At 36.9% G+C, this 16,361-nt stretch overlaps 1 protein-coding gene across 12 annotated transcripts in view; it reads left to right on the forward strand.

The window, feature by feature from the left end:
* The first annotated feature begins 3,737 nt into the window (after positions 1–3,737).
* The window catches only part of mtss1 (MTSS I-BAR domain containing 1), a 62,985-nt gene continuing 50,361 nt past the window's right edge, over positions 3,738–16,361 (forward strand). For 4 of the 12 annotated variants that reach the window (XM_081380962.1, XM_081380955.1, XM_081380960.1 and 1 more), the window contains exon 1: positions 3,738–4,474. In XM_081380962.1, coding sequence (XP_081237088.1) covers positions 4,403–4,474 — 72 coding nt within the window. In that variant the 5' untranslated portion in view covers positions 3,738–4,402. The remainder of the gene's footprint in view (positions 4,475–16,361) is intronic. The other 8 variants (XM_081380964.1, XM_081380956.1, XM_081380959.1 and 5 more) reach the window with 5 other exon arrangements.

Raw genomic sequence — 16,361 nt, forward strand, 5'->3', positions numbered from 1 at the left:
GTGTCTTCATGTGTCTTTCCACAGCTAGTTCCATACTATTACTGTGAAGTTTTGAGAATTGGTCAAAGACAAATAAGGTTTGCATTAAAAAGTGCCAAGTTTTTTCTCATGGTTACAACTTTTGTAACCCTTTTGACCTCATCATAATGTGTATTACGTCCATAATAGAGCCAAAATATACTTTAATGTTTTCTTGTCACATGACAACAAAATGGTTTCTCTGTGTTGCCTAAAAAAAACAACACTGATATATATATTCAATAGATTTTTTTTTACATTTTAAACAATATTGCTTCACTGCCATATGTTATAATATGAAATTATGTAAAAAAAATAAATAAATTAGTTGGCAGTTGAAGGGTGCGGATTTTGGAATAAACTGCTGCTTCAATGTATATGTAATGAGTCATTATAATTAAGACATTAATATTTCTCCTTCTAAATATCACATGAGTTGAATGACTTCTCTAGGCTTATGAGATTTTACTTTGTTACAGAAGTTACCATGTGATTACTGAAATGTTCTTTTCATGCATTCTCTAATGTCTGTATTTGATATCTGAATGCAGTAGCATGCTTATTTAGCCCGGCTTCCAGAAATGAAAAATGGAAAGATGTTTTGTTTTGTTAAGAAAGGGCTTCAGCGTGTGCCAATGCATATATTTCTAGGGTACTCTGACAACTATGTTCACAGGGGTCAATGAAGCTGTCACCGTCCCACAGGTGGGACGTTTGCCCATATATATTTAGACCAATAATATCTTAGTAAAAACCTAAAGTAACATTGACAAACTATATATCATTTGAAAGCTTACAGTCTCTAGTTTTCATATTTGGTGGCTGTTTTTTAAAATAAATTACAGAGGAGCAGTAATTTATCAATTTGCAACAAGAATATTTCATATTCATTAGGCGTGTTTAGGCCTTTATTTTGAAATAGAAATAAACATGAAAAATTATGAAAGATTGGTAGAAACCTCAGTTTGTTTTCATGCCAAGAGTTCAAAAGATAACACCAATTCAATTTTAAGAGAAAAAAAAAAGGTCTGAAAATGTTTAGAATATAAAGAAAAATATGATGGATTCTCGATTTGTGATGCGGCACACAGCGGCAGCGAGCTATAACGCACATATGTTCACTTTTTATGTTTATTAGAGGTTGAAATCAAATCAAATACTGCCAAAACACCCATACTATTTCTGAATAGGATGTATACTTCATAAATTGTATGAAATTATGGAAATACATGGTTCAGATCAGTCAAAACATATATGAAAATGGAGACGCCCTGGTCAGTAAGGAAGCTGGCTGTCCATCTAGTGAAAAAGTTTGGTACTGCGCCCAAATAAAATCTCACCGAAAGCTCATTTTTTGAGATATCAACCTAAAATTTGGAACACAACTTGTTTAGATTTTTGGCTTTAATTTTCTATCTTTTTTAGAAGTAAAATATATTTTGTAATATATACATTTTATACAAAATATAAATAATTATATTTTTACATTCTATATTTTCATAAACTCAAACTTATATAACTTTTTCTGTTTCACTTTCATAATTTATTTCATTTCTAAAATAATCTGGCAAATGTCTTCTTAAAAACAAGACCAAACATATGTCTATATGGGGGGGGGGGGGGGGGGGGGTTGACAGTTAAAGGGAACCAACCTTTCTCAGTTAAAGCCTTACTTTTACTGTTTGACTAAAGTGTAGCTCTCCTTGAGAGAGATAACGCATTATCTTGATGTTTTAAGAGGACTCTCCTGTTTATAGTTAGAGCCTGGCCAAATCCAACCTTGGAAAAGCTGTGTGACGGTGTGTGTGTTAGTCTTCTTGGTTGCAGGTTAAGGAACCACTGGCATTATTGGAGATTGACTGAGTTGTTGTTCTGGACATGTTAGCACCCAGAAACCCAAATCCGAGAATTGGAAGGTCACGACGTGCCTAACTTCAGGGTCCGAGGCGAGCATAATCGATGGAGATATGCTTCAGTCTATCTGTATGTGTGGAAAATTACTATGTTTATCTATAGCTCAGCCAATCAGAAACCTGAAGCAAGGACGTAGCTTAGACCTCGGTGAAGGGTATAACTGCTGTGATCTTTGTAACTGTAAACGGGGTGGCCTACGAACTCTTTTGTGACTACTGAAGCTGACTTCTGCTGATGAAACTGCAAACTATCTTCAATAAATCTTTTCTTTAATTTATTATAATTCTGACTCCAGGTCTTCTTTCATCATATCTGGTTCTGGGTCTTTGACTGTAAAACCCCTTACACAGTAGGCTACAGTAAATACTGTACTTTAAATATGTTAGTATTTCATCATAAACAGCCTATTTCTGCTATGCAAACTCTACTGCATTACTAAAGTTTCACCATTAGATGGTAGCAAGCGCCTTTTACAGCTTTTAAAGTACATCTTTAGTGCAGTCATGCTAAAAACTCATTACTGAATATAATGTAATGTAGGTTTGTTATACTTAGGCTCAACTCTAAAATATTTAATCAGTCATACATTGCTTATTGTGATAGCAATTTCTATAAATGATTTCTAAAAAAACACCTTCCTTCTAATCCTGGAGAACTGCAAACAAAAAATCATTAATAATCCTTTGTGAGTGATTTTGAAAATTATAATTCATGTGAACTGACCTGTTTGTTTTCATAGCAACGCTTAAAATGGGCCCTAAAACCCAGAGTTAAATGCTCTATCCATGAGCTTTGTGAGTTTGTGTGTTTGTGCTGAGAGTGGGCACATGAAGCTGAAGCTGTGGGAACTGAAGCCCACTGCAGACTGCTGAACAAGGTGACCTCTCCTCTCAGGCAGAGAGACAGGAGGCCACTAGACTAGGACGACGGGATGCTAAATTGATCACGTCTGCGTTGCTATGAGACACTGAGCCGAAAGGTGGACTCCTTTCGTTATGTCAGGTAACAGCACAAGGCTGGGCAAGATTACAATGATGCTGACTCATAGATGTGATATGAATCCTTGAAAACCAGCTCTCTTGTGAGTAGATAAATGTAACAGGATGCAGCTCTGTTGATTCTGGTTTATCATTATAGAAAGTACATATAATAAAATGCTTAGGAAGACCTTGTGGACAGCATTCAGTCATAAGTAATCCACTACATTTCTTGTAACAGGTTTTACCAGGTCCCTCAAAATAAACTTTAAAAAAAGGTAAATAAAATAAAAAATATTTTAAACCATTTGAATAAAATGGTTTAAAAGAACAAAATGGATATAAATACATAAACAAATAAATTGTATTAAACAATTTTATTCAACATCAAAAGTTTTGATGAAATTTTATTTATGTTCATAAGGGGGAAATGTATTTGTATTGTTTTCTTAGGTGATGCAAGCTGGTTACCCCGGCCTTTCACAAGTTTTAATCACATTTTTGTTTGTACCTATTCTTGTGTCTTAAATAGTTCTGTGTTGTGACAAAAAAAATTAAAAAAAAAAATTGAAAACACATATTATTGTCTCTAAATAACTATTTGAGGTCATAAAAAAATGTGTATTATAGCCTACATAAGACCTTGGGGAAATGTTTAAATTATATATATATATATAAGAAAAATTTTGTAGCAGAAAAATGTACTATATATTCTATCAAAAATGTCAACTAATCTGTCGATGACAAAAGTAACATTGTCGAAAAAGCACGAAGATATCCGAAGTGCTCATGCTCCGCCCCTTTTCGAGTTCGTCCGCCTGCTGATCCACACAAACGGGCTAGAAAGCGCGAGAGAGAGTGAGCCAGGAGTGAATAATGTTTACCACTCGCTCTGTGGAATCTATCAGGAGTCGAAACTTTAGTTAGGTTTTGCCGTATTAATTTCACCGGAAAGCCTTATTCAAACTGCAACCGATCAATATCATCACTATTAAGGACATATCAGCGGCTGGATCGACTGAATGAAACCATGAGGAATAAAAAACACGGCGGTTGTCGCGATCTAAACTAACGTGACTATCGATCCAGCAGAGCCAAGCTTTTGAAAACGCCGAGCCAGGTACTTCGGCGCAGACTTTCAACGGTCAGTTTTTCATGCGGGTTTACCTGTGCTTACGTGGCACCTTTTTGACCTGGAGACTTATTGTAAAAAAATCCCGTTTTAGGCTTTTTATCCACTTTTATCGTGGCGATGTATTTTCAGAGGTTTAGTAATTTGCGTGGCCGGGACTAGTTTACTTGCGCCGGGCAGCTAATCAGCGGAATAACACTTTCCATTTTTGCGTTAATTTATCCTCATTTGCCTTGTTCACACGATAACCTTCACATACAGCCTCGTACTGCACCCTTCAGATACTGACAGCGGGTTTCGAGACGAGCTTTCATAAGGAGGATAAGTGTCAACGCTGCTCGTGTGTTTTTGGGGTGGTAAAATGGATGCGGGAATGGAGAAGGAGTGCAGCGCTTTGGGAGGGCTCTTCCAAATCATCATGAACGATATGAAGGTGAGTCCTTCTCGGATTAAAATAACAAACCAGATGCTTTGATTTCCCCCCAACATCATGTGTGGGTTTGGAGTCTGCCTGTAAAAAGGCTCAGAATAAGTTATTTTCCAGCTGTTTTGGAGGGTTGGCAACAGTTCTGTGGTTGGCCGGTTGCTGATAGATGTGAATCCAGCCGCCCTGTGATGTGCGGCGTCTTCAAATCATCATTTACATCTCTGTACGCTTATTATCTCGGATATATGAGTGCATTTACTAGTTAAAAAGACTAGTATGCATTTAGGTTATTTGTAAAAAAAGTCAAAATTATTCCAGCTTTCATGATGGATATGTTCAAAGGGACTGCTGTCACACTAACATTAAAGTACCATGATATTAACATGGCTAATTAGACATGCACCATGGTATTTTTCTAATTATAATCATTTACAGAAAAGCATACTATGGTACTACTAGGCCTGTATTTTGCTTTGAAGTACTATGTAAATACCACGGTACATGTATTTCAGTACTGTGGTATTTTGATGCAATGTTATTGCAAGATCTATATACAATGGTACATGTCCATAAACCTTGGTATTATAGCACCATTTCCAATAATACGATATTACCATAATATGCTATTGCAGTGATGTTATGATGGCAGAACCATGGCAAAATCATATTTATATACCAAAGTGTTTAAATGGCACATCGGGGGACTTCAAAAACACTGATTTATGTCCCAAATGGCATTTAAATGTGTTGGTGTATGACTATAGTATTCATTGTGCTATTACCTGACCTAGTTGACAGTCAATCCGTTAACTAAAATGTGGCAGCTCAGTTTGTCATCTGTCAGAAGTTCTAGTTAACACTCCCAGCACATGTGGTGGTAAGTTATGTTCAGAATTGTTGGTAACTGGTAACTATTTTAGGAGATCTGAAGACTTTTGAGGAACATTGTCAAACACTGGACTTTTAATGTATTGTAGAGCATTTTCATGTTTTATGTTTACAAATACTGTTTGTTCATCATCATAACTTACTAATTGTTTGCTTAGTTGAAAATGTGTTGTAATGCAGTGGTGTGTGTGTGTGTGTGTGTGTGTGTGTGTGTGTGTGTGTGTGTGTGTGTGTGTGTGTGTGTGTGTGTGTGTGTGTGTGTGTGTGTGTCTGCCCAGGAGAGCAGGAGGCATAGGCTAGTGTGTGTCACATCCTGTTATAAACATGGCTCAAATCTGACTCAAACTTTATTCATGATATCAATATCTAGACAATTTCCACAGTTATGCATTCAGTAAGTTAAAGCATTTTTTATTTATTTTTTCCTGAAAGGATTTCTATTAGGAAGTCTGGTTTGTTTATGTATCTTACTTGTCACTTAATGTGGTTTATTGTGTTTCAAACGCACAGAAAATCATTGTGGATATCATGTGTGGAGTTTTTCTGTACCTAAGGGTGCCCTCATTTTGGGCACATTACAAAATATGGTCATTCAAACATAATAAAATGTATGATAATAAATAAATAAAGTTATGTATAATGCGATGGCACAGTAGCAAAAGTGAATGAATGGACCAGCAGTTTGTTTTTTTGGCAAGGTCCAGCTATCAATTTGTATGGATGCTGTTAATGTGGAAATAGGCCACTTGACTCACAGGAAGGGGGAAGTGTGCAGGATATCCCCATGATTTTGTGTGTGTGCGTGCATGGATTTGCGTACATGTAAAGATATGATTCACAGAAAAACAGCTGCAGGGCATAGGCTACATTTTGGCCTGTTAGTACTCAATAAATATCTCCGACCTTAGTGTGTACACTGATGTCCAAGTTCATGGAGCAGAGAGTTTTAGTTAGTTTGCTTTGCAATCGAGCACTTAATGTAAGCTCTAAATCAAACAATACAAAGTGCATAGCTCAAACACTATTACTTAGGCTAAATAGGCTGGACTAACTAGCTCTTCGCAGATTCCAGATGTCAGGAATCACACTGTTACATTTCTATTCACACTACATTAGTACATTATTTTAGATAAATTTCAACAAAGTTCAACAATAATGCATGTAAAGTACTTCGCAGGCTGCTGGTTGCTTATGTAAAATGTCACTTGCATTGACAGCCCTCAATTTAAGCGTAGGCTGTAAAAGCCAAAAGTGCAAATATAAATTGTAGTCAGAGACAAAGTCATCGATCAAAAATAAAGTTAAGCTGCAAGTTGTTTCTTCTATGAATTTGATACTGTTCTATGGCACATATATTTTCTTTCAGAAATAATCAAATTTATTGATGCCTTTGTAGCCTATGTAGTTTAGTAGTAGCCTAAGTGATGTGAGCTTCTTCTTCTTTTTTGCAACATAGCTTGACATTTATGGATTGAAGCGGGTGTTTTCTGGAATGCATGACTTGATGTTTCCTTCACATCATTTAGAGTTTTTTTTCTTTTTCTTTGAATCCAGACCAGTCTGCGATTCTGCTTCTCCGTTATATCAAACGCGTGGCCTATAGCTTTTCTCTTTCAAAAGGACAAGTTTGTGTTCTGAGGAAATTGTCTGTTTTTGTTTACCAAAAAAGCACATGCTCCATTAACAGCTGGACGTAATCAAAGGGATAGTTCAGTTAAAAAAAGATAATAAATCAGTCATGGTTATGAAATTTTGTCTGATGATGATTAATTGTCATGCAATAGTAATATATTTTAAAAGCAACAGTGGTTTTAATATGTCCATTGTATAATTTGCCATAGAAATATAATAAAGGGCTCATTTTCTTTATAATTAGGCTATGTAACTTTTAATGACCAAAAATCTGTAAATGAAGATGAATTAAATCTTAATTTTTGGATGAACTATCCATTGAATAATGAAACGCAATGCCTGTGAAAGATTCCTTTGCCCTGTACTGTGTGATCTTTACTGGACCAGCGTGTTTGTAGGTATTATTGGACACCTCCATTTATTTGGAGAGAAGGATAGCACAACAGAATTCCAACTCCACCTGCAAAAATACTGTGAAAGATTGGTTTCTATCATAATACACAGACCTTGGTGAAGAAATGTGTCTTTGTAGGGTTCACGAGTTGACAGGAGGACAGCAGGTAACCCCAGAGTGTTCCCCTTCTGTTGCACTGTTTTAATAAGGTGCTGAACTGGGATCAGATTATGCTGGATAAAGACGCCACACATAGTATGTTATTGCTTTATATACTGAAGTGCGTTAGAATAAGCATGAAAATGGACAAAAGTTCTGCACAAAATACATTTTTATTGCATTAGAAAAAGCACAGAGAAGAAAGTGAGGATGTGAGCTGGACTTGAATCTGCTTCACTTACGAGTCTTCACTTACTGCTTGAATCTGCTTCACTTACGAATGGCCTACGATTATTGTGCCGCTTCCGCATTTCTTTCTTCACCTTCCTCAGCGTGCTTTCTTTCTTCCCTAAAAGCCCAAACTTAACATCCAGATCAGCTAAATTGGGCTACGTTCACACTGTGAGCCTTAAAGGTCCCATGACTTGAAATTTTCACTTTCTGAGGTTATTTAACATTAATATGAGTTCCCCTAGCCCATATGGTCCCCAAATTTCTAGAAATTTCAATCGGTGTAAATCAAGCTTTTGCTATCTTTCTCTGCCTATGAGAAAATGGAGGCTCATACACGCTGATCTTGAATCTCCTCTTTATGACGTCATAAGGAGGAAATGTTACCTCCCCTGTCTCTGCTTTGCCCGCCCAGAGAATATTTTCCGCCCATGAGAAAATGAGCTAGGAAGTAGGAACGGGCGCGCACAATTTTAGTTTGTCCACGAGAGATATCATGGCTTTTGAGCGAGCGAAGCATAACAATTGCTCAATAATTGGATGTACAAATGAACAACGAAGGGTCAATACAGAGCTGGGCTTGCTGAACGTCTGAAACTAAAGTCTGGATCACTCTCTTTGGCTCAGCTACACACCTCGGACAAGTAAGTCAACTAATGATATATAAGTGTGTTGCTTTACTGTTTATGGTTACCTAGATTGTTGCACATAGAATGTGGCTGTAACATTAGCTATGCTGTTTATGTGTGTGAATACACGCACTGTAACGCGACGCGAGTGTTGTACACTTCTTTGTTATTTGGATAACCGTTTTCCTGTTGGTTATACGGCGCGAGCGATATCCGCATTTCAAGATCGCAGAGCTTGATGTAATTGTAATAAGATAAATACAGACGTTACAGATCTCTCATGAAAAGGCAACAGTAGGTTAGCGTTAGCTACTTGATAATAACTGTAAACCATCCGAATAAAGTACCGTATCCAGACATAATATTTGAAACTAACCATTCGGAAACGTCCTGCTGGAGCCGCTGAGTTGCAACTTCTTCATCCGTTGCTTCTCCATCCGGATCAGATTCTGGGTCAAACTGAAATGCTTGAAAGACTGCGTGTCTTCGTGCCATTGCTATATCCAACGTAAACATGCACGCCACGGTACCGTTGCGCAAGATTGTCAAGGCCACACCCACCCTCCACCTTGCGCCGCCTTTCTCCTCCTCATTAGCATTTAAAGCTACAGACACCGAAACGGCCCGTCTGAAGGAAGCTCATTCTGGGACTGGCTTGTAGTGGCTATAATTCTGCACCGAGGCTGAATTTTTGGAAAGAGATTTCAGATACAGTACTAGGGACCACTAAGGCCTATATTAAAGCCTACAAAGAGTAGCATGTCATGGGACCTTTAAGGCCCTTTCACACTGGATGTGTAACGAAAAAGCGAATAGTTCGTGTGCGAATAGTTCGCGTCAAAACCCATCACATGAGCTGCGTAAACACGGTCTCTATCTCTATCTTTGACGATTAGCTTTCTATCCCAAATGTAATTTAGCCTTCTAGCCAACACAGCACAGGACTATACAACGACGAAAACTATCACACAACATACTCACAGTCGTGATAACCGAGTTGGTTGGCAATGCTACGCCACACAATCATTGTCCTTGTAGTATGCGATTGGCTGAAGTCTTTTCTGTCGCCGCAAAAGTAAAAAAAAAAATCGACATCGAAGCGGAAAAAATAAGTCGTTTTTTACGAGTCAAGTCGAATGTGCTGCGGCGGAAAAACGACTTTTTTTTTTTTCGTTTCGATGTCGATTTTTTTTTCCTTTTGCGGTGACAGAAAAGACTTCAGCCAATCGCATACTACAAGGACAATGATTGTGTGGCGTAGCATTGCCAACCAACTCGGTTATCACGACTGTGAGTATGTTGTGTGATAGTTTTAGTTGTTGTATAGTCCTGTGCTGTGTAGGCTAGCAGGCTAAACTACATTTGGGATAGAAAGCTAATCGTCAAAGATAGAGATAGAGACCGTGTTTACGCGGCTCATGTAATGGGTTTTGACGCGAACTATTCGCACACGAACTATTCGCTTTTTCGTTACGCATCCGGTGTGAAAGGGCCTTTAGTGCTCAATTCCGACTTATTGCTCAGATCTGATTTTTTTGTATCGCTGTTTACATTGTTGTTTTAAATGTGGCCAATATCAGATTCCAGTGTGGACAGATCATGGTCCCGAACTGACCCGCATGCGCAAAAGAACGATAAATAGACGTCACGCAGCTCGCTGCCATACAGAAGTAAACACGGAGGACATTAAAGTAAGTGATTAGCCTATGCGTTTATTTATAGTGTGATCTGCTGCGGAAGCCAGCTAATTTTTGCGCAGGCAATGTAAAAAAACAAAGACGAGGATGCGGAAAAAGAGCAGTTTTTAAACATTTATGATACGAGCCATCGTGTTTTGCTTGTATATAGAGCTGTCACTGTAATACTTGAGCTCTGACACATCACTGTCCTTCACTGACTACCTCTCGAAACTGTCTTGATAACTTCGGGTTTGTAAAATCTTTGAAGTGACTCTCCCATGAGCGCTGAATTGTGTCTCTAGAGTGATGTAAAAGTCACATGAATTCTGATGACTGTTCAGACTGAGGTCGCATTGCAGACGTGCAGTTTCATACATGGAAGCGGCCCAATCGAAACGGAAAAGATCACATTCCATGTGGTTTGTGCCATTCACACTGTCATGACAAAAACAGATCTGTGTCACATCTGAGAAAAAAAATTGGATTTGGGCCATATTCACCTGCAGTCTGAAGTGAGTGTTGTAAAATGAAGTCTACTGTTGCTAAACTGCGGTACATGTTTGATATTAAACAGTGTTATTAAAAAAAGCATTAAGCCACAAAAAAGGCACTATTCCACAGGCAGCTTTCTGTGTGCGCACTTCGAGTCGGAGCCGAATGCGGATGAGCAAATTGACTTAGGATATATGCCTAAATGCGTTGCGTATATCCAAAAATGTCAAAATGCCTTTTTGTAGAGTATTCACGTAAACGCAGTGGGTTATCAAGTAAATGTACACAGTTGAGAAAGAAAACGTGTAACAGTATATTGCTGAAGTCTGTCATTAATGATAATCAAACAACAAATGACAAAGGAAAATCACTCCCTGATCTTGACTGAATAACTTAAGCAGCTTTAATAAGGTTACATTAAGCTTTAATGTAAGACTTTGCAGTGTTATTTTACATTTCATTATAAAAAATTTTTGTTGTAGGCTATTACTTCTCTGAATACCACTGTTAGATCTTCCTCAAAAAAAAAAAAAACTTAAAGCACTTTTTATTTAATTTGTATTTATAATCTGTTGTATTTATTTCTCTGTTTTGTTTGTAACTAGTTTCTTTGTTCTTATTCTATTGCTGACTGTTTACTTGTCTTATTTAATTATTTTGAGGACCTTTTTCTTACATATGTTAAACTAGCATAAGTTGTTTTTTCTGAAGTATCGATATTTGAGAAATAATCATAAATATAGATAAACGATTAAACGAGATTGTGATAAAATTTACGTCGATAGCGATGATAAGCTCTGGACATTTTTACTCAATGTATTAATCTAACAGCTGATCTCTTAGAAGAAATAAACGCGACAACAGCCAGTCAGTGCATATTGCTAATGATTAATTTCTGCATGTCTCTGTGTGAATAAACGACACTGTTTCGTTTCAAACACAAACACACACATGTGACGCTCACAGTGTTTTCAGCGTCTGCTGTCTCAATATATGAGGACATGAACTTCATCTCTAGAGCTGCTTTGAGAGTCACTTCACAAGCTTTTCACCGTTTCATTTGAGAAAAACTATCATCTGAAACTGAAAAATCTTCAGGACAATCCGTCAAAATAAAATTTTGGGTTAACTTCAAGAAATTATGACAGAAATAAATCACTACTGTATACTAAAATGTATATATTATTTCTAAGGAATATCATACAGCCAAGATATTTTTTCATCCATGTTTTAAAAACATAGTTCTGTTGTGTAGCATCTTATGACAACATTTTTTTAATTGCAATGATTTGTTGTAAATTAATTGTTATATCTTCATTTGATTAGATTTTAAAAGCTTGATTAAATTGTTTAAGTTTTTATAAATTTGTATTATATCATAAAATACAGAACCCCCAAAAAATACAATGGAAAACACAGAATTTAGGGGAAAATAAAATGGATTTCATGGGGCCCTTGAAATTAAAAGATACCTACTCTGTGGATTTTAATTGTGAACAAACATGTTTACATTCATTCTCAAGGTCTAACAAACATGTGGAAAGCATTTCTTTCCCCATTAATGTTAAATTCAAATATTTTTGGCCATATTGCCCAGCCCTGTTGTGAAATAATCAACAATCCACTAATAATTGTGATTTCACTATTGACCAAAATAATTATGATTTTTGCCATAATTGAGTAGCCATAATATGTTCTAATCACTCCAACAAAATTGCATTTTATTGCATATTCCTTCAACTACAAATGTGGAAACCGGATTTTATACATTATATAGGTTGGTGCTTTCTAAGAATGGTGCAGATACAGTAATATATAGGTATATTGCATGAAAACTTTAGATCATTGTGTGTGTGTGTTTTAAATTAATAAATGTGTACGTTCATTCTTTCTTACAGTTTAATTAATGTAAATAGCAAGTTTCCTAAATAATAAGTGGTCAGCCACTGATGAGATATCGTACAGGACAAAAGTGAAGCGAAGTGTTTGCAGTTTCAGTTGCAATGTCTTGAATCGTGATGTAACGCATATAGTGAGCTAATTAGCGATATATTTAACCCAGAATTTCACTTGACCTTGCTTTATGAGCTTCAGACATGAATGACAGCTCAAATCATGCAGCATGGTGAGGTGCAGTGGTATATTTTACTTCACGGTTTGCCTGGCGCATGATGAAACGGCTAGATCCACACCACATCCACACCTTAAGTCACTTTAAACTATGACGTTTGAAGTGACTTAAGGCCCGTTCACACCAAGATGAAAACTGTAATGATGATAACTATGACGATAGGCAGGCAGGATGGATTCTGAATGGCTGTCAGTGTTTTTGTTTTAAAAAAAAAAGGGGATTCCAATGGTATTATCTATCTGTGCCGTTATAGTTGTGGTTTGGATCTGCTATTCTTTTACTGTTCGAACCATTTTTTTTTTTATATATATATTTTTAGCGTTTTAGTTATCGTCCTTGGTGTGAACCAAGCTGTTTTGCAGCCATTTTGCATTCCTTCCCCTCAACCACTCAGGGTTTACTCCTGCTGGACCCCGATCATTAAAAGGCTTCAACACTTCTTGTTGACATCAGCCAGGCTGTGTGGCAGCTTAAGATGTATTGCTGAAACTAATGATTTCTGTCCTCCCCGTTTGGGATGACGCCAGTCTACAGCTGAGGAGCTGCCTGCCTGTGCACATTCCTGCTTCAGGACGTCCCCCTTCCCCCTCTCCACCATCCCACAATCCCCCCGTCATGAGTAAGTATTGAATGCACCCTGCACAGGCCTGCCTGTGAATCACCTCTGAAACACAACCTGTTTAAGGCTCGCCAGACACTCGTACGTCTAGTACACGTGCACGCACACATACTGGATACACCCTTTCTGCCAGCTAAAGCAGACACACCCTCATATGCACGCACAGGTGCCTATTACTGACATGCAAAGCTTGTGCTAATGAGAGACTTTACGACTCAAGCAGTTTGGAGTGCTTTATGATGTTCAGTAGTGGTTAAACCATTTGGGTTTTTCAGTGGCTGATTACGATGTTAAAGAGTTGGGTGGCCAATCTGAGTATTTGACAGTGACACTTAAGGAATACTTAAAATATCTAAATGTCATTGTTTAGATAAGAAAGTATTAAAGAAGATCTCATCTCTTCTGAACTTTTCTCAGACCTAACTTCACATTTCTGAGACATTTTTCTGAGGCAACAGCTGGCGCTCTGGAAGACTACAATACCCATCATTTTTTGAGAACTACAGGAAACTAGGGAAGCTCAAATAGCTCAAAATACCCAGCACAGTTTTTTTTTTTTCTCATGTTGATGCTCCTGTGTGATGACTGGTTGGTGACATTGTTTTTCCCTTTTAAATCAATTATGAATGCCCATGCAGCCGTGTCGAATTAGTGCCAATTCGGGGGCGGCAATTGCTTGAATGGTGGGTTTATTATTATTCTTTACGATTATGTTTGCAGGTTCCCAATTAGCATTGGGCTTTAATCCAAAATATTGCCAAATAGGCGCTTTTACATTTAGCTTCAAAACAAATCTTCCACAATCGTCTTGTCAGTCCTCACTCCTCACTCTCGTCACTTGATGAATGAAATCTGACTCCTGCTGCTGATCTGTGCTGCGACTCTCATTCGGCTCACACTGAATTGAGCAGACGTGTTCAGTTTTTAATTGTAGCGTCTGTTCTCTAACTGAACTAAATGATTTTTATTACTATAAAAAATCAAAACAATGGTGCCGCGGTGGGCAAGTGATGAAATTGGTGTGCGGCTGAACACCGTGTAACACAAGCTTAGTATAATGTAATGCAATATAATATTATACATGTATACATGCATACAAATTTAGTGATTTAAGTAATACTTTGTGTGCTTTATTAGACTATTTCAAAGAAGTAATCAGTTTTGATATTTCAAAACAACGTTAATTACAATAACAACTGGCTCAAAGAACTAAAAGTAGAAAACAAAAATAGAACAAAGACTTGAGACTTGACTTGGATGTGGACCTCAGGGACTCGTGAACATGTCCGACTATACGTTTGTGTACTATATTTCTAAATGCCACTTGGTTTGGCAGTTTTAATACAAAGGTGTGTACATTGGTGTGTAGACAAGTGCAGCTTAAGTTAAGTGTGCATTTATTTTATTTTTTCTGTGACTATACACAGTCATGCAAAATTGCTGAAATTATTCCCTTATGTTACCATCTAGTTGAAAAGCATAGTCAGGTTTTGCAGATCTTTTTGCCATAGCTGATGTTTTTGAAAGGAATAGCCTTTCGTAGCTCAGTATGTGGATCATTAGGGTGTTGTTGGTTTACAGCACTATGGCATGTCTCCCTTGAGTCCTTGTTAAAGAGGGGGGATGTTATTAAAAACATTTATTATTAATCAAAGAAACCATCTACAAGGGATGCCGTTTTTATTTTTGAAATTCAGCGACTTATCCTCATTGCAACCTCTGCCTGCTGTATTATATACGCGTGTCTGTTTTGTCACTTGATACAGTGGACCAACAGGTTTTCTGTCCTCTTCTCGTCCTCCACTCTCTGTGTCACCTCCTCTTTACCACAGCAACAGGCAAAGATGAGAAGGATCGAAGACAGGAAATGATCATATATTTCTTTCATGCGGTTGAAAGCAAAACTCTGGGGGGGATGCTTCACAGGACAGGTCCTCTCCTGAGAGACGAGGGGAAAAGAACTGAGAGTTTGAAAAGGAAATGGTTCACAGGACAGATTTGGTAGGAGGGTTCTTATGGGTGGATCGGCCTTTTAAGTTTCTTACAGACTCAGGAAAGCCCTGAAGGCATGTGTACAAATAATGGTCACTAGTTTCCTATGAGATGCATACTTTGTGATAACTATACATTCTGTAATTATGGCCTCCAGAAGGAGCTGCTATATAAAATAAGGCTGTGCCTCAATTCTCAATTTACACTATGCACTAAATGGGCAATGTTTTGAATGTGCAAGACATTAAACTCTGTTTGCATTCAGTCCGTGTTAGCATTAGCACACTGTTTCTAGTGCATGTTAGTATTAGCATTTAGCTACATTTTTAAATGAATTTATTAATAGCATTAATTGTTAAAGAAATCTAATATTATAAACAATTTGAAAGTATATCATCCAGGTATACCCAGGATTAATGTTTTATTTACCATTATCTGGCACAGACTATACTTAATTTCTTAGCTTATTTATATTACATTTATTGGAAGAAAAACTTGTATATTATGTATATAGTCTGTCCTGGTAAATAATAACAATTTCCATTTATTTACAAAGTCTTTAAGTCGTTGTACATTTGGGCAATATTGACTCTATCCTCAATATTCAAATAAACATCTATTGAGTTTCAAAAAAATATATGGTTTGTTTATTTATTGTTCACATTAGCTGAAATCACTGGCAGATAAAGAGTTTTTTCTATATGTATATTTATTTAATTTTTAAAGAAGTCTATTATGCTTAACAAATGTATTTGATCAGAAATGCAGAAACAGTATATGAACGTTTTCACAAACAAATCGTGATTCATCAATAACTTGTTCTAAATTTACGAAAAAATGTTTGAACAACTCAAACCACATAAGCAAAAATCACATTTTCTGGGTGGTCTTATAAACATGTTAAAATTATTTTTTTTACATACAGTGCATACATATTTCCTCTTTATATAATGATGATATGCATTGCATATGCATGTGTACTGTATACAGTAAAAGAAAAGGTGCATTATATCTGGAGCTGTGAGTTTCTTCTGTTTTGATCATTCA

Source organism: Scardinius erythrophthalmus, assembly GCF_964197995.2.
Source record: "Scardinius erythrophthalmus genome assembly, chromosome: 12".
NCBI classification, from domain to species: domain Eukaryota; kingdom Metazoa; phylum Chordata; class Actinopteri; order Cypriniformes; family Leuciscidae; genus Scardinius; species Scardinius erythrophthalmus.